The 23,394-nt window shown below is 40.5% G+C and overlaps 1 protein-coding gene across 1 annotated transcript in view; it reads left to right on the plus strand.

Moving 5' to 3' along the window:
- Window positions 1-23,394, plus strand: part of lamb1a (laminin, beta 1a) — a 107,584-nt gene that overhangs the window by 50,698 nt on the left and 33,492 nt on the right. Inside the window, exons 16-21 of the mRNA XM_061916652.1 lie at window positions 4,710-4,830; window positions 4,998-5,199; window positions 5,283-5,426; window positions 7,579-7,810; window positions 14,353-14,516; window positions 18,759-18,983. Coding sequence (XP_061772636.1) covers window positions 4,710-4,830; window positions 4,998-5,199; window positions 5,283-5,426; window positions 7,579-7,810; window positions 14,353-14,516; window positions 18,759-18,983 — 1,088 coding nt within the window. The remainder of the gene's footprint in view (window positions 1-4,709; window positions 4,831-4,997; window positions 5,200-5,282; window positions 5,427-7,578; window positions 7,811-14,352; window positions 14,517-18,758; window positions 18,984-23,394) is intronic.

Below are 23,394 nucleotides of genomic sequence, written 5' to 3' on the forward strand. Positions count from 1 at the left end.
AGAGTATAAGAATGAGTTTTAAGGTGAGACTTAAATGCTTCTACTGAGGTGGCATCTCAAACTGTTACCGAGAGGGCATTCTAGAGTACTGGAGCCCGAAATGAAAAAGCTCTATAGCCCGCAGACTTTTTTGGGGCTTTGGGAATCACTAATAAGCCGGAGTCCTTTGAACACAGATTTCTTGCCGGGACATATGGTACAATACAATCGGAAAGATAGGATGGAGCTAGACCGTGTAGTATTTTATACGTAAGTAGTAAAACCTTAAAGTCACATCTTAAGTGCACAGGAAGCCAGTGCAGGTGAGCCAGTACAGGCGTAATGTGATCAAACTTTCTTGTTCTTGTCAAAAGTCTAGCAGCCGCATTTTGTACCAACTGTAATCTTTTAATGCTAGACATGGGGAGACCCGAAAATAATACGTTACAGTTATCGATACGAGACGTAACAAACGCATGGATAATGATCTCAGCGTCTTTAGTGGACAGAATGGAGCGAATTTTAGCGATATTACGGAGATGAAAGAAGGCCGTTTTAGTAACGCTTTTAATGTGTGCCTCAAAGGAGAGAGTTGGGTCGAAGATAATACCCAGATTTTTTACCGTGTCGCCTTGTTTAATTGTTTGGTTGTCAAATGTTAGAGTTGTATTATTAAATAGAGTTTGGTGTCTAGCAGGACCGATAATCAGCATTTCCGTTTTTTTGGCGTTGAGTTGCAAAAAGTCTAAAAGTAATGTATAGGTCTAACTTATATCTGTCAGTAGACTCCATACGAAAGAGATAAAAACTCCAATATGGCTAACGGGTTGGAGATGCAGTTGAAGGGGCACGTAAATAAGACAGCCCACAAAACATATTGTAGAGACAGTAAGAGAGCGGCTTGAATACGGCCTGTAAAAAAATATATGCAACATTTTGACCAAAGCACCACCATTATATGTTATGTAGACCACAAGGAAGTATTTTACATATAGAAAAAAATAATAATAGTTGCCCTTGAAGCTATAAGAAAACGAGAAAAGCCCTCAAAGATTGCCGACCTCCACTAGGGCCTGCCTTCCAATGGTAAAAAAGTCCTGAATCCAAATGGTGATATGGATCAGTCCCAAAATGTAAGAAGTTGTTCCCATTTCTAACATTTCCTGATATTTAAATCATAATCTGCCCACAACATGTACAGCTATTGACAGCAGAATTAAAAAAACGGAGTAACACTCTTGTCAGTCTTTGTCTCTGCAGGGCTGCTACAATACACACGTAAGATAAATTATTATAAATTATCCGTATCAGGCCCAAAATCTAACCAGTTGTTTTGGGCCACACACATATGCTACTCTCATAACAAAGTGTTTAAAAACGAGTATGCAAGTTGGACAAATGAGATGCCAAATCCAACCACTTTCATGTGGTATTGGACAGAAAGGAGGACTTTTTTTTTCCTCCATTTGAAAATGCGGACGTTATCAGCACCACTGTCTAATTCCAATCAATGCAAGTCATCAGAATCAGGTAATACACCAACTTATCTTCTTGTCTTCATGAAAGAAAGGAATCTATGTGTGTTAAACATGCTTGTATTATCATTAAACACCATTAACTTGTTAACAAAAATGTCTCTTTCATAAATAAATAAATATAAATTATAAATAGGAATGAGGTAGATCTCCTCTACTTGGTCAATTGAAAAGTAGCTCACCTGCAGAAAAAGTGTGAGCGCCCCTGGACTAGCCCATATGAATATCAAATGCAATGAAAATACTTCACATATCCCTATTGTTTAAATAATATTTATTTGTCTATTATTATACTAACTTTTTGTTACGCCTCAAAATTCACACAATCCCGAATGAACACCGATTTGCACGTTACTGTGCTGTAAATGAATATATAATGACTCCTGTACGTCTTTCATGCGCTATTACTTGACACGAATTGAAGGATTTGGGCTCAATCTAATAATGGCGCCTTTTGATCAGCGCTTCAGTATTAAAGTATATGAAAGCAGTTTGGAATTAGATTCTGGAAAAATAAACATATGAGTCTGTCCATTCACCTTTAAATGATCGGTTTTCTGCATTGACTCTTCTTACTTTGGAGTAAGCTTTATATTACTGTCAAACATGTATATCGCGATCACTCATGGAAGCAGCAAAACTATTGTAAGGTGGCCACTATATAACTATAGACTTTGCGGTGGTTGGAGCTATGATGAACTCACACGTTGACGCTGGATACGACGGAAAGCGTTAAATTTGTTAACACAAGAGTAATGGTCATGTTTTGTTGAGGCAGCAAGAGTAGAGAACTGCTCCTTGCTGATTCATTGATAAATTGAGAACAAATGAAGTAAAGTTCTTGTTGGTGCGGGATAATATGACATGTACTGTATGTGGACGTAAGTTCAATACGTACGGCCTTTATGTGAACGTATGTAGTAAAGTGAGTGTAATTGACTTTTTAAATTATTGAACATAATATTATGGAAGAAAGCAATTCATAACAAAAAAAAAATCCTATCGTAGCAAGTTTAGTCGAAAAAAATAACTTGACTAAATCTATTAATATCATGTATCATTACAGCAAATCTTGATATTAGTGAATGCCATCTATCCATCCATCCATCCATCTTCTTCGGCTTATCCGAGGTCGGGTCGTGGGGGCAGCAGCCTAAGCAGGGAAACCCAGACTTCCCTTTCCCCAGCCACTTCGTCTAGCTCTTCCCGGGGGATCCCGAGGCGTTCCCAGGCCAGCCGGGAGACATAGTCTTCCCAACGTGTCCTGGGTCTTCCCCGTGGCCTCCTACCGGTTGGACGTGCCCTAAACACCTCCCTAGGGAGGCGTTCGGGTGGCATCCTGACCAGATGCCCGAACCACCTCATCTGGCTCCTCTCGATGTGAAGGAGCAGCGGCTTTACTTTGAGCTCCTCCCGGATGGCAGAGCTTCTCACCCTATCTCTAAGGGAGAGCCCCGCCACACGGCGGAGGAAACTAATTTCGGCCGCTTGTACCCGTGATCTTATCCTTTCGGTCATGACCCAAAGCTCATGACCATAGGTGAGGATGGGAACGTAGATCGACCGGTAAATTGAGAGCTTTGCCTTCCGGCTCAGCTCCTTCTTCACCACAACGGATCGTTACAACGTCCGCATTACTGAAGACGCCACACCGATCCGCCTGTCGATCTCACGATCCACTCTTCCTCCACTTGTGAAGAAGACTCCTAGGTACTTGAACTCCTCCACTTGGGGCAGGGTCTCCTCCCCAACCCGGAGATGGCACTCCACCCTTTTCCGGGCGAGAACCATGGACTCGGACTTGGAGGTGCTGATTCTCATTCCGGTCGCTTCACACTCGGCTGCGAACCGATCCAGTGAGAGCTGAAAATCCCGGCCAGATGAAGCCATCAGGACTACATCATCTGCAAAAAGCAGAGACCTAATCCTGTGGCCACCAAACCGGATCCCCTCAACGCCTTGGCTGCGCCTAGAAATTCTGTCCATAAAAGTTATGAACAGAATCGGTGACAAAGGACAGCCTTGGCGGAGTCCAACCCTCACTGGAAATGTGTTCGACTTACTGCCGGCAATGCGGACCAAGCTCTGACACTGATCATACAGGGAGCGGACCGCCACAATAAGACAGTCCGGTACCCCATACTCTCTGAGCACTCCCCACAGGATTTCCCGAGGGACACGGTCGAATGCCTTCTCCAAGTCCACAAAGCACATGTAGACTGGTTGGGCAAACTACCATGCACCCTCAAGGACCCTGCCGAGAGTATAGAGCTGGTCCACAGTTCCACGACCAGGACGAAAACCACACTGTTCCTCCTGAATCCGAGGTTCGACTGTCCGGCGTAGCCTCCTCTCCAGTACACCTGAATAAACCTTACCGGGAAGACTGAGGAGTGTGATCCCACGATAGTTGGAACACACCCTCCGGTCCCCCTTCTTAAAGAGAGGAACCACCACCCCGGTCTGCCAATCCAGAGGTACCGCCATCTAGAGTAAAAAAAAAGTATCCCATGATTAAAGGTGGTCGCCATAAACAATGTTTATAATACCACTTTTCTCTGTGGGGGTCATTTTTGTGGCTGCTAACACAAGTTTGACTGTATAATATTATTGTATTATTATATTTTATCATTGACTTTAATTGAGTAGTCACATGGTCTGGATGCAGCCCGAGGTGGGCCATTTAATGTAATTTAATTTACAGTATATTAGGGTTAAGCAAGTTGTTTTCCCAAATAAATTGTACGTAATATTAACTATATCTCTTTATAAAAACATGCACAAATCATTATTTTGACAGGGTACAGCTGGTTAGAAAAAGTGCAACAATTAAGGGTTAGTTCATATTTGGGTTTGGCCTGTGTGTCTTTCATGATTGATTGATTGATTGATTGAAACTTTTATTAGTAGATTGTACAGTTCAGTACACATTCTGTACAATTAGCCACTAATTGGTAACACCCGAATACGTTTTTCAACTTGTTTAAGTCGGGGTCCACGTAAATCAATTCATGGTACCTGATTTATTTTTCACAGCTTATTTTGTATAGGAATTTTTTTTTTATGTGCCATATTTCTTTTGTCACGTGCAGTTTGAATAAAGAAGGAAGCATGTTTTTCTTGTTGCTATGTGTTGCCATATCTTTCATTGTTTCCCTGTTTTGTATGTTTTCTATTTCCTCTGTGCTTCCTTAGACATGTGGCTCTTCCCAGACCAGTGTGTTTTGAATCTGCTCTGAATTATACCATCCGCCTTAGTCTGCCGCTGTACTCTACCCTCAGTGATGTTCAGTCTCCATACACGCTCATTGACTCGGTGAGGACACCTTAAACCTTGATATTAAAAGACCCTTAGAAAACATAGCTCATAGTTGGAATAGATAATTTTGTGTTTTCAGATGAGTCCTTAAGGACAAATGAAACAGGTTTTTAACTCAGATGACAGCACAGAGGCTGAAACGTTTTAAATGTTCTTTTTGTCAGATTGTGCTGATGCCTCACTGTAAGAACTTGGACCTATTTAGCGCCTTAGAAGGAGAAGAATCGGGTGCAAACCGTGGATGGGAAACTTTTCAGCGTTATCGTTGTCTGGAGAATAGTCAGAGCGTAATCAAAACACAGATGACCGACATTTGCCAAAACTTGATTTTCAGCATTTCTGCAATGCTACACCAGGGAGCCAAAGGTACGAGGAACAAAAGAGACTGATGATGTTGAGTGAAATTGATTGAACAAAGATGAAAATATAAGCTTGTTTGTATTCCTCAGAATGCCAGTGTGATCTACAAGGATCTCTAAGCACAGTATGCAACCCCAGTGGAGGTCAGTGTCAGTGTCGACCTCACGTCATCGGTAGAGACTGCAACAAATGTGCTCCAGCCACATACCAGTTTGGACCAAGTGGATGCAAAGGTATTAATACCTACTTTCTGTTGTAAACATAAATACTTTATGTTTCTGATTCCCTAAATAATGATCGTAGATGGTTTCCCACTGATTGTTCAGTCGTTACTCGCCTGACTTCAATCGCAGGCAGCGTGGTTTCAGTCCTTACTCAGTTGTGGTGTGGTTCCTAATGAAGCCTTAGCTTGACGCTCCTCTACTTTCTCTTGCTCTCGCTTGCTGTGGCAAAAAAAAAAGAAAACTTCAGATGCTCCTCCTCGTTTTGTGTATTGTTTACTTGTGAACTTAATCATTCCAAAAGGTCAAATAATAACGATGTGGGAAAAAATGTTTAGCAAAATAAAGTGAGAAAGAGTAAGATTATAACTTAAGGGGATTATAATTTAAGGGGAAATTTTAATTTCAAAATGCTTAGTTGTAGAACAACCATCAAAAGTTTTTGTATTTCAATCTGTGGAGTGAAACTATGGAATGGTTTGAATGTGGAGTTAAAGCAATGTTCAAACATAAACCAGTTTAAAAAGAAGTTTAGGTACATGGTATTCCAGAGGTACAGACATGAAGAAGGGCTTTGATATTGGGTTTCTTGTGTTACAAAAGAGTTAGGGGCTGCCCATTGAGGCACTGGCACTGCTGTTTTTTTTTCATGATACTATTTCCATGAGCACTTGTGGTAACGGTGTGGCTATGTATGTGTGTAGTGTGCATATGTATGTATATATTTATAATTTATTTATATGAAAGTTCATTAAGTTTGTACATAGAGTGAACAAGGAAGTTCGAGCTCAGAGTAATTTATGATTTAAAGAAAAGGGGTGGGATTAAATAAGTGTATACTTCTTCTCACTCCTTTTCAAATATGTAAAAAAAAAAGTTAAATGCTCATTTGTTTTTTTTTTATTCTCCATTGTTTTCATTTTGTTATAATAGCCATTAAGTCTATAGCACTGTATTGGATCATGCTTGCTCTTGTTTTTTTTGTTTTTTTTTGCATATTTGAAATAAAAATATATCAATCAATCAATTAAGAAACAGTAAGGTCAAAAAACTGTGTGGCTCCATTCCACCGTACCTGACTGCCATTACCCATAATACACTGTGTCCAAACCTTATTACCACACAGATCCTTCCCCCATAAATGCAATTAAACAGTTAAATATTCTTCACTGTATTAAAGCAGTATAAAATAGTGTGTCATCACATTATTCACACAAATGTAATAAATACAAATAAATTGTGCCTTATAATGACTTTAAGCACGCAATATATACATTTTCGTGTTATGCAAATAAAGTAAATAGTCCCATTTTGGCTGAATAAACATAAAGCACCTTTCATAAAATGAAAATAACTTAAATAGCATTTATGCTCCTAGAGATAGTATGAATCTGTTCTTTATGTATGCCCTGTGACCGATGAATGACAAGTCTAGTGAGTAATTTGCCTTTTGCACAAAAGTCATCTGGGATAATAAGTGGTGGAAAATGATTGACAGGATGAATGTTTGACGCAGAGATATTAGGACACGTCAATCCTATTTGGTTGGGAAAAATAAAAGATATAAATTAACCCGGGCTGTCGAAAGTAACGCAGTAATAACAAGTTAATCCTGATTTCCTTTAACGTCACTATTTTTTTAATGACGCGCAATTAACGTGTGTACACCTCGTGTGACAATTGGCTCACTCTTTTAATGTGCTGAAGCCCGGCATCTAGCATCCATCCATTTATCCAATTATTGTCTAGTTTATGTCAGGGAGATTTTATAAATTTTTTTCTCCAAAAAAGACCACTTCTGTAAGTTATTTTAATAGACACATTAAATAGCCTTGTCTTATTTACACGGCAGCTTGCCATTTGGAGACACAATCACATGAGTTAAATTATATTTCGGACTAATTTGGGATCTTTCTATTGTTTCCTTTTATTAACGTTTGTAAAATATAATTGAAGGAGTGACCGCTCTACAGTTTGGATACAGTTTATATATTGCTTTGTTTGTGTTTGTGTCTATGCTTTTCTGCCAATACTACACATACTGTATTTGTCCAACGAAAATTAGAAGTGTGAACACATTTTCCTTTCTTTTTAAGTGAGAAGGTATTTAAAAATGTGGATTAGTGCTGTATGTTTTGGTAAAAAATTGTGTTTGTGTTTGCAGTTTGTGAGTGCGACCCTCAAGGCTCACAGACCCCCGTTTGTGATCAGGTTACTGGTCAGTGCGCTTGTGTTTCGGGTGCATATGGACGTCAGTGTAATGGCTGTCTCCCAGGCCACTGGGGCTTCCCGACTTGCCGCCCATGCTCCTGTAATGGGCACACTGAAGAATGTGATGCTCACACCGGAGAGTGCCTTCAATGCAGACACTACAGCACAGGACACCATTGTGACAGGTGAGTTACATCAGAGGGTGTTACACAGTTGCTTCAGACATAAAAGGTCAAGGAAAGGTATGAATGAATGAATGAATGGGTTTGCGTGGCGCAGTGGCAGAGTGGCCGTGCGCAACCCGAGGGTCCCTGGTTCAATTCCCACCTAGTACCAACCTCGTCACGTCCGTTGTGTCCTGAGCATGACACTTCACCCTTGCTCCTGATGGGTGCTGGTTGGCGCCTTGCATGGCAGCTCCCTCCATCAGTGTGTGAATGTGTGTGTGAATGCGTAAATGTGGAAGTAATGTCAAAGCGCTTTGAGTACCTTGAAGGTAGAAAAGCACTATACAAGTACAACCCATTTATTTATTTATTTATTTTGAGCCATGCAAATAAAACAAGAGAGTGACATAAAGTACAAAAGAAATATATAGATACATTATTTTTACACCTACATTGAAAACATTACATGTGCCTAATCTTTTGTAGATGTCAAGATTGGCTCAAAAGGGAGTGGGAAGAAGTAAACTTATTAGGTCCCACCCCTATACATATACAATATATATATACAATATATAATACAATAATATATATAATATAATTCAATTCAGTGGTTGCTGCTATATTTTGTCTATATAAAATACATTTAAATTCACACACACTTACATATATACATATGTACACACACATATACACACACACATATATACAATTTATATATATATATATATATATATATATATATACATATATACATATATATATATATATATACAAATATACACATACACACACAATCACATACATACACACATGCATATACCCAAAATACACACATATCCATCACACACACACACACACACACACACACACACACACACACACACACACCTATATAAATACAATATATATAACAGTATATATAATATACACTTTTGTCCAAACATTATTAACAGTTTATGGTGCCTATGGGAACAAGCTTTCATTTTGACTGTGATATTAGTGGTTAATAGTGGATCTGTGGCTGTGGAGCTATTGCCCCTGATCAACAGGACCTGAGGACCACTCTTGCTCTGTGTCCTATGCTGTGCATTAAAAGAGACGAGGGGAGCCCCCTGCCACAGGAGTTATCCACGAACATAAGATCCCCCACTCGCCTGCCCTGTACTCCAGATAGTGTACTTATTATGTGTCCTATGCTGTGCATTAAAAGAGACGAGGGGAGCCCCCTGCCAGAGGAGTTATCCACGAACATAAGATCCCCCACTCGCCTGCCCCGTACTCCAGATAGTGTACCCAAATCCCTTTTCTTAGTTTCCATCGGCACCAATTCTTTAGTCAGAATTCATATTTGTTTTTACATTTGCAGAAAATTAGTATTACTCAAAATTGCATATAGGATTGTTTGTGTACACACACACACACACACACACAATTCAATGTATTCCTCTCATTGATACTAATTCATATAGTTTAACTAGTTGGGTGATGTCATAGAAGTAATAATAATAATGATAATATCAACAATGACTAAACAATAATAATATCGATAATGATAACAATAATAATGAAAATATGAACGATAGCAATAGCAATAGGTACTAGTGACAAAAAGGTAGGAGCTAGCGTGAAATTGGATTAGCACAGGGATACTTGGAGTAGTTACAGAGCTGAAGTAACTAGTCAACAGAAAACAAACAATTGATTTACACTGTAATGATGCAGCAAATAACTAAGACAACTTGACTCTCCAATCACTATGTTCCTATTGGCATTGGCCTCTTTAACATAATTGAAGCCTTACTTTAAATGTCCCAAAATGTGCTTTATACAAATTTGTACGTGACTCTAACTAATTTAGGCCGTAACACCAAAACGGCTATTCTATCAATCAATCAATCAATGTTTACTTATATAGCCCTAAATCACTAGTGTCTCAAAGGGCTGCACAAACCACCACGACATCCTCGGTAGGCCCACATAAGGGCAAGGAAAACTCACACCCAGTGGGACATTGGTGACAATAATGACCCAGTGGGACGTCGGTGACAATGATGACTATGAGAACCTTAGAGAGGAGGAAAGCAATGGATGTCGAGCAGGTCTAACATGATACTGTGAAAGTTCAATCCACAATGGATACAACACAGTCGCGAGAGTCCAGTCCAAACACAGCAGCGAGAGTCCCGTTCACAGCGGAGCCAGCAGGAAACCATCCCAAGGGTAGCGGACCAGCAGCGCAGAGATGTCCCCAGCCGATACACAGAGGGACATAGAAGAAAAAGAAAAGAAACGGCAGATCAACTGGTCTAAAAAGGGAGTCTATTTAAAGGCTAGAGTATACAAATGAGTTTTAAGGTGAGACTTAAATGCTTCTACTGAGGTGGCATCGCGAACTGTTACCGGGAGGGCATTCCAGAGTACTGGAGCCCGAACGGAAAATGCTCTATAGCCCGCAGACTTTTTTTGGGCTTTGGGAATCACTAATAAGCCGGAGTCCTTTGAACGCAGATTTCTTGCCGGGACATATGGTACAATACAATCGGCAAGATAAGATGGAGCTAGACCGTGTAGTATTTTATACGTAAGTAGTAAAACCTTAAAGTCACATCTTAAGTGCACAGGAAGCCAGTGCAGGTGAAACAGTACAGGCGTAATGTGATCAAACTTTCTTGTTCTTGTCAAAAGTCTAGCAGCCGCATTTTGTACCAACTGTAATCTTTTAATGCTAGACATGGGGAGACCCGAAAATAATACGTTACAGTAGTCGAGGCGAGACGTAACAAACGCATGGATAATGATCTCAGCGTCTTTAGTGGACAGAATGGAGCGAATTTTAGCGATGTTACGGAGATGAAAGAAGGCCGTTTTAGTAACGCTTTTAATGTGTGCCTCAAAGGAGAGAGTTGGGTCGAAGATAATACCCAGATTCTTTACCGTGTCGCCTTGTTTAATTGTTTGGTTGTCAAATGTTAGAGTTGTATTATTAAATAGAGTTCGGTGTCTAGCAGGACCGATAATCAGCATTTCTGTTTTTTTGGCGTTGAGTTGCAAAAAGTTAGCGGACATCCATTGTTTAATTTCATTAAGACACGCCTCCAGCTGACTACAATCCGGCGTGTTGGTCAGCTTTAGGGGCATGTAGAGTTGGGTGTCATCAGCATAACAGTGAAAGCTAATACCGTATTTGCGTATGATGTCACCTAGCGGCAGCATGTAGATGCTGAAGAGTGCAGGGCCAAGGACCGAACCCTGGGGAACTCCACACGTTACCTTAACGTAGTCCGAGGTCACATTGTTATGGGAGACACACTGCATCCTATCAGTAAGATAAGAGTTAAACCAAGACAGGGCTAAGTCTGACATACCAATTCGTGTTTTGATACGTTCTAATAAAATATTATGATCGACGGTATCGAAAGCAGCGCTAAGATCGAGGAGCAGCAACATAGATGACGCATCAGAATCCATCGTTAGCAATAGATCATTAGTCATTTTTGCGAGGGCTGTCTCCGTGGAGTGATTTGCTCTGAAACCGGATTGAAAGGTTTCACATAGATTGTTAGACGCTAAGTGTTCATTTAACTGCTCCGCAACAATTTTTTCAAGGATTTTTGAAATAAAGGGAAGGTGAGACACCGGTCGGTAATTTACCATGAGGTCAGGATCGAGGTTAGGTCTTTTAAGAAGAGGATGAATAACCGCTTTTTTGAATGCAACGGGAACAGTGCCCGAGGAGAGTGATAAGTTTATAATATTTAGCACTGATGGACCTAATAATACAAAAAGCTCCTTGATCAGTTTCCCAGGAAGAGGGTCAAGTAAACATGTTGTCTGTTTTATTCCATTTACACGTTGTAACAATTCCTCTAATGTTATTTCCTCAAAACGAGAGAAACTATTTTGGAGGGCAGTATCCGTCGTATATACAATCGTGTCAGTGTTAATAGAACCCCGTTGTAGCTGGGACGCATTGTCTTTAATCTCCTTTCTAATGACTTCAATTTTCTTACTAAAGAATTGCATAAAGTCATCAGCTGAGTGGGTTGAGCTACTGGAAGGAGTCCCTTGTTGGGTTAGCGATGCTACCGTACTAAACAAAAATTTAGGATCGTTTTTATTACGGTGGATGAGATTTGAGTAATATTTAGCTTTAGCTAAGGTAAGCATGCGTTTATAAGTTATTAAACCATCACTCCATGCTTGATGGTGCACCTCAAGTTTAGTCGTGCGCCATTTGCGTTCCAGCTTTCTACATAATAATTTCTGAGTTCTAGTTTCTTCTGTAAACCACGGGATGCGCTTTTTTGGAGCCTTTTTTAACTTTGGCGGTGCTATGTTATCAATGGTTTCGCGCAGGGCGTCGTTAAAGTTGTTAGTGAGGTTATCAATAGAGCCCACATACTTTGGGAATGGTGCCATTACCGAGGGCAGTAGGTCAGCAAGAGTTGTCGTTGTGGCTGTATTAATGTTGCGGCTGCTATAGCAGGTATTATTATTATTAGTTTGACGAACATGCGTCTGAACCTCGAATTTTATAAGGTAATGATCGGACAATACTTTAGTATACGGGAGTATCGTAACTTTGGAAACGGTGATGCCCCTGACAAGCACTAGGTCTATCGTATTACCGTTGCGATGCGTGGGTTCATTTATTATTTGTGTGAGACCACAGCTATCAATTACAGTCTGGAGCGCTACGCACGGTGGGTCCGATGGGGTATTCATATGGATATTAAAGTCCCCCATTATGATTATATTCTCAGTTATGTCAACAACAGCTTATGGCGATGTGAGTCAGCTTATACGAGGGATGTCGACTTAAACATATTTCACTTTAAACTGGGTCTGCAACTGACAATTTAATAGTCGTCCACCTCCCTATTCAATGGTTCCAATTTAGTATTTAGCTTAAGATATTTTAGGAATGTGCTTACTAACAATAAAGACGTGTTACGTTTGCGCGGCATCGTGGATGCGCGGGGAGTGTCGCCTCTCGCTGCGCAGGATCACAGCAGGCAGGAATGAAGGTATGAACAGCCTTTTAATATGAAGTTACAAAAGAACACTGGTACAAAAGAGCAAATCAAAGGCGTGTCTGAGCACAGAAAACTAAACGCTAATATACACAGAAGACAGAGTTCGAAGTCCATAAAGCGCGAGCCAAGCGCGCGGAGGCAAGCTACATTTAGCAAGCAGAAAAATAATCAGAGACCACTCACGTAACGGTTGCAGGTGCAAACAAACTGGCGAGAGCGAACTAGGTAGCAGAGGGGTTTAAATACAGAAAACATAATTACAAACCGGTGTGTGAATGAGCCATGCAGGAGGAGCAAATAAGTTGTCATGGTGATGAATGTAAATAAGGAAGTGCGCTAACAAACGGGATCGGTAGAGTCCAAAACATGATCAAAACCTAGTAGGACAATACAAAAAAGACAAACATGCTAGAGATGTGTGATCCGGAAGCCGGATCACAACAAAGACGACTACTTTTAAAAAAAATATTTATTTACTGTTACTGTGCTGCTCATTAAACTGTTACAAAGATAATACCTAAAAATAACACACTTTTGTCCATTTAAAAGCAAGGACAGGCAAAGTGCCGATAAAAACAAAGGTAAATTAAAATAGATGCAAAAACAACAAATGATACCAAAACTATTTACATTCCTCCAAAAAATCCAGCATGTGATGATGATGATGAGTATAGAAAGCTGCACACAGGTGTGTAAAGAAAGCTTACATAGTAGAATCAGCAACCGCATTCTCCCGCATCACAGACGTACTGCTATGAAAAGCAAGGTCCACTTTGCAAATTCAGCAATTTATTTGTGTCTTTGTTTCGTTTGAACTGGCTGTGATTTTGCAGTAGCAGCAGCCGTTTTTCATTTGATGTTGATCACCGGTTGTGTATCTTTGGTGCATTCGAAAAACCCGAGCCATGACGTCACCCACTATTATGGACAAATAAAGTTGTCAGTGACATATTTTATTAACGTTTTTTGTGAACAAATTAGGCAAATGGTGCCCTTACCAGACTTTTATTTGGAGGTCCCCTCCCTCTGACAAAAATAGTGTCATTGGAGTTTTTATTTGTGTTACATGATTTTTATAGGGCTCGAAAGGGCACATGATTTTGCAGTTATCGCCAATTCTGTCGGCTAAAACTATTCGTTACATGGCTGTACTGCATCCACTACTGTGAGAGGGGGAGTAACAAACTGAATGAAAATGGATCGTACAAAAGAAGAAATCAAGGGACTGTGCGGAGACAAACTGGACCCTGTTCCAAAGGCTCATTAGCTCGGAAAAATAAGTAACATTGGTGGAATTGATCCAGCATATTCGATGGACAGCGCTGCTTATACATTATAACACTAACCCCATCCCAACCCTTTTTACATAGTATGCTATAGTACTAGACACTAACTGCCGTCAACACATTCTTTGTGTGTTAAACATCCTTGTCCAATGAATTGATTCTGATACAGATCATGATTTACAAATACACCACAGACTCTTGAATAGAGAGGATCTCATTCTCATTCTTCCATGTCAAGGTGTTTGGATGGTTACTATGGGGATCCAAAGCTGGGCTCAGTTGACCATTGTCGCCCCTGTATGTGTCCTGATGGACCTGGTAGCCTGCGGCAGTTTGCAGAAAAGTGTTACCGTGTGGATGATTCCCAACAAGCCATCTGTGTCTGTAAAACTGGATACCAGGGTATGTACAATATGCATTATATGATATACATATATTGGTTTTACCCAAGTGTGCACAATACATGTGTAACTGTGTAAATATTGAAAAGCATATTATGTTACTCCACACCAAAATATATTATTCTGTTTTATTATTTTAAGCTTAGCTGCAAATGCATTTTTCAACCGATTCAAAGCATTTAGACATCAAAATGTTTCCATATTTTTCATGCCAAAATTGTAATTGTAAATATTAGGGATGCACCGATTAATCGGTAACCGAATATATTCGGCCGAATATGGCAAAAAAAAAAGCCACATTCGGCCTTCGGTGGAATGAGTTAAAAGCAAGGCCGAATAGTGGCGTGTGACGCAAAGACGCAATTTTTTGACGCGGTGACGCAATCAACCAACGTGCATTGTTAAATTTAAATTGTTTTATACATAGTTAGTTTCCTTCTTTTTATTCTGAAGCTGAAGTACTGTTATTGACAAATCTGTTCTGGCCTAGGATATGTTGTGTACCTGTATGAGGTTACAAGCACACACTTATTGAGATTTAGTGGGGCCTCTGTTTACATTATTAGCCTGTTGTGTAGGCTACCTGTATAAGTGTATGAGGTTACAAGCACACACTTAATTGAGATTTACTTGAGACTTCTGTTTACATTATTAGCATATCTACTGTGGCTAAGCAGACTTTTGCCAAAAGGACAATCATTCATTTGTTGTGGGTTTATCCACTTTAATGCACTTTATTTTTTTTTTTGCAATGCATGTTTTGTTTGAAGGCCTAATATAAATGAAAAACTGTGCTTTTTTTGAAAAGCAATGGCTACTGGAATATTAAAAAATGTCAATATTCAATAAAAATTTACTTTATTTGAAAAACATGTCTAAAAATGTATTCCAGGCTATTTATGCAATATAAAAAAGTTGTGAAAAACTGCATTTATTATTCGGTATTTGGTATTCGGCCTTCGGCCAAGGGCTCAAATTTTATTCGGTTTCGGCTTCGGCCACAAATTTTCATTTCTAGTAAGTATATATTTTTCTTAGTTCTACATTGCTCACATTTTAGACTGTTTTACCCCATTCCGACATGAAATACGTTTCACATTTGGAGTAACAATTCAGTAGTACCTCATAGCACGACTTTCATTGGCTTTGTGAAGCAACTCATGCCTCAAAAACCTTGTCAAAACAGCGTTATCCATTGAAATTAAGTGAAATTTATTTGGTGCTTAACCCCTAAAATCAGCAAAATTTAACATGTAACATGCCTTTTATTCAGAAAAACAAACATTTATATACAAAATAGTGTATAAAACAATACAATATAATGTAGTACAAACAATTATTGTTTTTTGAAGTAATGTTGTAATAATGTGCATCATACTGTACATTATTACCTTGGAGAGTGGACTGCTACGGTATTTCCTTTGAGCTGTTTTTCCGTCAATCACACCATCAGCAGCTTCTCTATCTTTTCATGGATAAATGTCTGCCGTTTGGATATTATTTTAACGTGCCTCGGCTGGCGTTATTGACTATGCTCCAACTGCTTGGCTAAGCTTGCCTACATGCTGGGTCATGTTTTTTGATGATTTGTTCGTCTAATTCAATATATATCATACATGTCTTTCACTCACTTTCTCCCTTCCAATGGTTGGAAACTTAAACTTAGACTTAGACTTCCTTTTTATTGTCATTCCAATTTGAACTTTACAGTACAGACAAGAACGAAATTTCTTTGCTTGAGCTCATGGTAGTGCAGGATAAAAAGGCAATAAGGTGCAGATATAAATAAATAGATTACTGTACAGATAAATATGTTGCACTTTTGCATATGCATCCAGGTTTATGGATGTAAGTTATATTGTCTTTATATTCCGGCGAGTTAATCCATTTTTGGGGGGAATTGAGGGGATTATTATGATGCGTTCAAGAGTCTTACGGCCTGAGGGAAGAAGCTATTACAGAACCTGGAGGTTCTGCTACGGAGGCTGCAGAACCTCTTTCTAGAGTCCAGCAGTGAAAACAGTCCTTGGTGGCGCTGGGAGGAGTCTCTGCAGATTTTCTGAGCCCTGGTCCGGCAGCGGCTTTTTGCGATCTCCTGGATAGGAGGAAGAGGAGTTCTGATGATTTTTTCCGCCATCCTCACCACTCTCTGGAGAGACTACCAGTCTGAGGCACTGCAGGCTCCAGTCCAGACAGAGAAGCTGTTGGTCAGTAGGCTCTCTATAGTGCCTCTGTAGAATGTGGTGAGAATGGGCGGAGGGAGCTGTGCTCTGTTCATTTGACGCAAAAAGTGCATGCGCTGCTGAGCTCTTTTTACAAGGGCTCCGGTGTGTAGGGACCAGGTTATATTGTCAGTGATCTGCACCCCCAGGAACTTGGTGCTGCTTACCATCTCCACCGCTGTGCCGTTGATGAAGAGTGGAGCCTGGCTGGACTGGTGCTTCCTGAAGTCAACGATGATTTCCTTGGTCTTGTCATTCAGGACCAAGTTGTTGGTTCTGCACCAGTTAACCAGATGTTTCACCTCGTCCATGTCGTCGTTTTTACGGATAAGGCCCACTACTGTTGTGTCATTCGCCTACTTCACAATGTGGTTAGTAGTGGACCTGGCGCAGCAGTCATGGGTCATCAATGTGTACAGCAGCGGACTCAGGACGCAGCCCTGGGGGGAGCCGGTGCTCAGAGAGATGGCACTGGAGGGGTGTCGCCCAATCTCACAGACTGGGGTCTGTCTGTGAGGAAGTCAAGCAGCCAGTTTCATAGGGGGTCTTGAATCCAAGGGAGGGGAGTTTGCTCACCAAGTGCTGCGGGATCATGGTGTTGGATGCCAAATCCAGAATCACCGTACGCACATATGTGTCCTTTCCTTCCAGGTGTTCTAAGCTCAGGTGGAGTGCAGAGGAGATGGGGTCCTCTGTGGAGCGGTTAGGGCGATACGCAAACTGGTATGGGTCGAATGTGGGTGGGAGTCTGGAAACAATGTATTCCTTTACCAGCCTCTCGAAGCACTTCATTATGATGGGGCTTAGTGCCACGGGCCGATAATCATTGAGGTTTACAAAATTCCGTAAAAAAATTCATAACTGTTAGACAAGTGAGAGCTGATCCAGCTCTCACTGGATCGGTTTTGCAACCGAGTGTGAAGCGACCGGAATGAGAATCAGCACCTCCAAGTCCGAGTCCCTGGTTCTCGCCCGGAAAAGGGTGGAGTGCCATCTCCGGGTTGGGGAGGAGACCCTGCCCCAAGTGGAGGAGTTCAAGTACCTAGGAGTCTTGTTCACGAGTGGGGGAAGAGTGGATGGTGAGATCGACAGGCGGATCGGTGCGGCGTCTTCAGTAATGCGGACGTTGTACCGATCCGTTGTGGTGAAGAAGGAGCTGAGCCGGAAGGCAAAGCTCTCAATTTACCGGTCGATCTACGTTCCCATCCTCACCTATGGTCATGAGCTTTGGGTCATGACCGAAAGGATAAGATCACGGGTACAAGCGGCCGAAATGAGTTTCCTCCGCCGTGTGGCGGGGCTCTCCCTTAGAGATAGGGTGAGAAGCTCTGCCATCCGGGAGGAGCTCAAAGTAAAGCCGCTGCTCCTCCACATCGAGAAGAGCCAGATGAGGTGGTTCGGGCATCTGGTCAGGATGCCACCCGAACGCCTCCCTAGGGAGGTGGTTAGGGCACGTCCAACCAGTAGGAGGCCACGGGGAAGACCCAGGACACGTTGGGAAGACTATGTCTCTCGGCTGGCCTGGGAACGCCTCGGGATCCCCCGAGAAGAGCTAGACGAAGTGGCTGGGGAAAGGGAAGTCTGGGTTTCCCTGCTTAGGCTGTTGCCCCCGCGACCCGACCTCGGATAAGCGGAAGAAGATGAGATGGATGTTAGACAAGTTCCACATTTAATACATTTTTACCATTCACAAAATATCAGATTTTCCAGAAACTAAAATGTTTATATTGAAACAAACAAAATTTACCCACATTTCTCAATGCATGCAAACAACATAGAAACATTCTAACTACTCTTCACATCCACGAAATTCCTACTTTGCCCATTTGTTTAACATTATCCAGAGAACATTTAAATTAGCTTCTTCTCTTCAGCATTCACAAACAATTTCAAGAAACGTTTTGTAGTTAGTTACAAATGTATTTTCTGATGAACCATGCTGAAATGTAACTTTTGTAATTTGATCCGTTGTAAAAAATACTCTATAAAAGCAGAAAAAAATATGGTCCCGTTGTTTTCAGGTGCTCGCTGTGATGGGTGCTCCCCTGGTTACTACGGAAACCCTGATGTGGTAGGGGGGTCCTGCCAGCCCTGTCAGTGCAACAACAACATTGACATGCTAGACCCACAATCCTGCAATGCCAAAACTGGCGAGTGCTTGCTCTGCCTGTATCACAGCGAGGGAGATTCCTGTGAATATTGCATGCTGGGCTACTATGGCAACGCTCTACTGCAGGACTGCCGGAGTAAGTTCACTGAGGTGGAGTTTTTCTGTACACCCAAAATGAGTGTTTTTTTTTATATTATTCAAATGCATTGTGTTTTTCTAAAAGTACAATGCACATACAGTACAGGCCAAAAGTTTGGACAGACCTTCTCATTCACAACACAACTGAGGGTCCCAACCCCTTTGGTAAAGCAAGAAGTTCCACTAATTAACCCTAATAAGGCACACCTGTGAAGTGATTACCATTCTAGGTGACTACCTCTTGAAGCTCATCGAGAGAATTCCAAGAGTGTGCAAAGAAGTAATCAGCTATTTTGAAGAAACTAGAATATAAAACATGTTTTTAGTAATTTCACCGTTTTTTGTTAAGTACCTAACTCCACATGTGTTCATTCGTAGTTTTAATGCCTTCAGTGACAATCTACAATTAAAATAATCATGAAAATAAAGAAAACACATTTAATGAGGAGAAGGTGTGTCCAAACTTTTGGCCTGTACTGTATTTCTTGAATTTTAAGGAGGTTATGATCCTTTTTCTTTTAAATGTTTGCCATTTTGTTGGATTGAAGGTTGCCACCTGCTTTTGTTCAATAAAAAATATGTTTATTTTTTTATTTAAACTACAAACCCCGTTTCCATATGAGTTGGAAAATTGTGTTGGATGTAATTATAAACGGTATACAATGATTTGCAAATTATTTTTAACACATATTCAGTTGAATATGCTACAAAGACAACATATTTGATGTTCAAACTGATCAACTTTTTTTTTTTTTGCAAATAATCATTATCTTTAGAATTTGATGCCAGCAACACGTGACAAAGTAGTTGGGAAAGGTGGCAATAAATACTGATAAAGTTGAGGAATGCTCATCAAACACTTATATGGAACACCCCACAGGTGTGCAGGCTAATTGGGAACAGTTGGGTGCCATGATTGGGTATAAAAGCAGTTTTCATGAAATGCTAAGTAATTCACAAACAAGGATGGGGTGAGGGTCACCACTTTGTAAGCAAATTGTCGAACAGTTTTAGAACATTTCTCAACAAGCTATTTCAAGGAATTTAGGGATTTTACCATCTACGGTCCGTAAAATCCTCAAAAGGTTCAGAAAATCTGAAGAAATCACTGCACATAAGCGATGATATTACGGAACTTTGATCCCTCAGGCGGTACTTCATCAAAAACCGACATCAGTGTGTAAATGATATCACCACATGGGCTTAGGAACACTTCATAAAACCACTGTCAGTAACTACAGTTGGTCGCTACATCTGTAAGTGCACGTTAAAACTCTACTAGGCAAAGTCAAACCCATTTATTAACAACACACTGAAACGCCGCCGGCTTGGCTGGGCCCGAGCTAACCTAAGATGGACTGATGCAAAGTGGAAAGGTGTTCTGTGGTCTGACGAGTCCACATTTCAAATTATATTTGGAAACAGAGGACGTGGTGTCCTCCAGAACAAAGAGGGAAATAACCATTCGGATAGTTATAGGTGCAAAGTTCAAAAGCCAGCATCTGTGATGGTATGGGGGTGTATTAGTGCCCAAGGCATGGGTAATTTACACATGTGTGAAGGCACCATTAATGCTGAAAGGGCCATACAGGTTTTGGAGCAACATATGTCGTCATCCAAGCAACGTTATCATGGACGCCCCTGCTTATTTCAGCAAGACAATGCCAAGCCACGTGTTACAACAGCGTGGCTTCGTAGTAAAAGAGGGCGGGTACTTTCCTGGCCCGCCTGCAGTTAACACCTGTCTCCCATCGAAAATGTGTGGCGCATCATGAAGCCTAAAATACAACAGCGGAGACCCTGGACTGTTGAACGACTGAAGCTCTTCATGAAACAAGAATGAGAAAGAATTCCTCTTTCAAAGCTTCAACAATTAGTTTCCTCAGTTCCCAAACGTTTATTTAGTGTTGTTAAAAGAAAAGGTGATGTAACACAGTGGTGAACATGCCCTTTCCCAACTACTTTGGCACGCGTTTCAGCCATGAAATTCTAAGTTAATTATTATTTGCAAAAAGAAATAAAGTTTATGAGTTTGAACATCAAATATCTTGTCTTTGTAGCATATTCAACTGAATATGGGTTGAAAAAGATTTGCAAATCATTGTATTCCATTTATATTTACATTTAACCCAATTTCCTGACTCATATGGAAACGGGGTTTGTAATAAACTCAGACTATACATATAAGCTTTTCAATGGCTATTCCAAACGTAGGTGGTAAGTGTTGTATTTAGAAGAGCAGGATTTCTGCTTTTGTTTGCTCTGTGCAAACTTTCAAAAGGCATTGAGTGGTGTGAAATGATTTTTATCCTTGAGAATTGTACAAGTTATTTTCACAACATGGGCCTGATTTTCTAAATGTTTGCATGTATTTAAATCTCATGCAAACTTGATAGCCCAGGCAAAGCGTATCTACTAAACTGGTGCGCAGAGGATTGCATCTTTTAAGTTTAAAGTGCACAATCCATTTACCATGTTGTCTTCACGAAAATGCAGAATTTATGCGGCTCATCAGAACGTCCACAGTACTCGGAGAAGAAAATACAAATTCAAATATTTAGCAAATTTGAAATATACTGGCAAACTGACAGTTGCACAGAAATAGTTTTGAAAAAGGAGGCATTCACGCTGCAGCTTTCTCTTACATATGCTTGTCAACATATTTCGACTATCAAAAATAAAAGTATTAGACATATCGTCTTCTTGGCAATATAATTGTATATTTTTAGAACTGCTGAATGACTTAAAGGCGTGGCGCAGTGGAGAGTGGCCGTGCGCAACCCGAGGGTCCCTGGTTCAATCCCCACCTAGTACCAACCTCGTCGCGTCCGTTGTTTCCATGAGCAAGACACTTCACCCTTGCTCCTGATGGGTGCTGGTTAGCTCATTGCATGGCAGCTCCCTCCATGAGTGTGTGAATGGGTAAATGTGGAAGTAGTGTCAAAGCGCTTTGAGTACCTTGAAGGTAGAAAAGCGCTATACAAGTACAACCCATTTATCATTTATTAATTTATTCTGCAAAACACACTTTGCAAATACATTCTGGTACCTGTTTTTGTGTATTTTGGATCTGCTAGCGTCCTTAGAATTTGACTTCCTTTATACTTACTCTAAACAAGCTGTTAAGAATTTGTTCAATTAGTGCCATTTTTCCAAAGTGTGACGTCAGCGAATATCTCTATATAATATAGAAATTTACCCGAAGAGCTTTGTGCGAGTCTGACATTGTAAAATAAATAAGTTCCTTCTATTTCTCCATCCTCTTGTTGTTGGGGCTGGCTGACTCGTACATAGACATGCATCTTCAGCTGTTGCGTATAGTTGGAAGTTGGATCTGTCAGCCGACTCAATATGGAAGGGCTAAAATTGAAAATAGGGCTAGCGTAGAGAAAACACAGTCGAAGTGAAGGCACGTAAATAACGGTGGACGGTTAAAAAGCAGCTTGAAAACAGTCCATAAAACATAATCAATGCAACATTTTGGCCAAAGAACCACCAGTACATGTTATGTAGACCACAAGGAACTGTTTTGAATAGAGAACAAAAATAGAGTTAAAATATATATGACCCCTTTAACTGTGTGGCATTGAGATGATGAATGCATGTTAGGTTAAACCACATTCATATGATACACCTTAGTGTGTGTTGGCATCTTTTTTTAATGAAATTTGTTTTTCCATGTATATGAATTATTTGCAGTCAGTGTCAACGTCTCCCATGAGCGCACCTTCAGTGTGCTAAAAAAAGTGGGTTCCATTGTTGACGCATTGCAGGACTGCTTACAAAATGCCCAGAAAAAATATTATATCCGTCTTCTGTATGTTTCAAAACATAGCAAAAGGCCGCAGGGGTTATGATACGTGACCTGATAACGTAGATGTGCAGTAAATGATTGTCCCCATGTAGTACACAACAAATCTATCGGGTAATTTAAATAGGGCACTCTATGCAACTTTTGCACTTGTTATCAATTGTACACACAGTCTTAGTAGAGCACACACAACACGCCCACTAATAGTACATGCAAATTTATAGTTTGCGCACGCTGTGTAGTGCGTGGTATTTGAATCCTCGTATATCGTGTCCTATGTGTAGTACTGTGATACAGCTGTGCTCATCACACAGAGTTGTTTATGCAGTGGGAAAAATAAGTATTTTGAAAAAAAAAACATCAGCTAGTAAAACTTGTTAATGAATTTGAAGAAATATGCTGTTGATCCAGTACAACATGGTAAGAATTGTCCTGTCCCTATGAGTTGAACTTGTTATGTGGATAAAAAACATTTGTCACAGAAACAATCACTTCCTTTTAAACAATTCGACTGCCCCGGTCAAGACCAAAGAGTTGTTAAGTCAAAATAAGGACTTTTATTTCATTTGATCCCTACTCAGCACTTGATGGAGCGAGC

The sequence above is a fragment of the Nerophis ophidion genome, linkage group LG12 (genome assembly GCF_033978795.1).
Source record: "Nerophis ophidion isolate RoL-2023_Sa linkage group LG12, RoL_Noph_v1.0, whole genome shotgun sequence".
Lineage (NCBI taxonomy): Eukaryota > Metazoa > Chordata > Actinopteri > Syngnathiformes > Syngnathidae > Nerophis > Nerophis ophidion.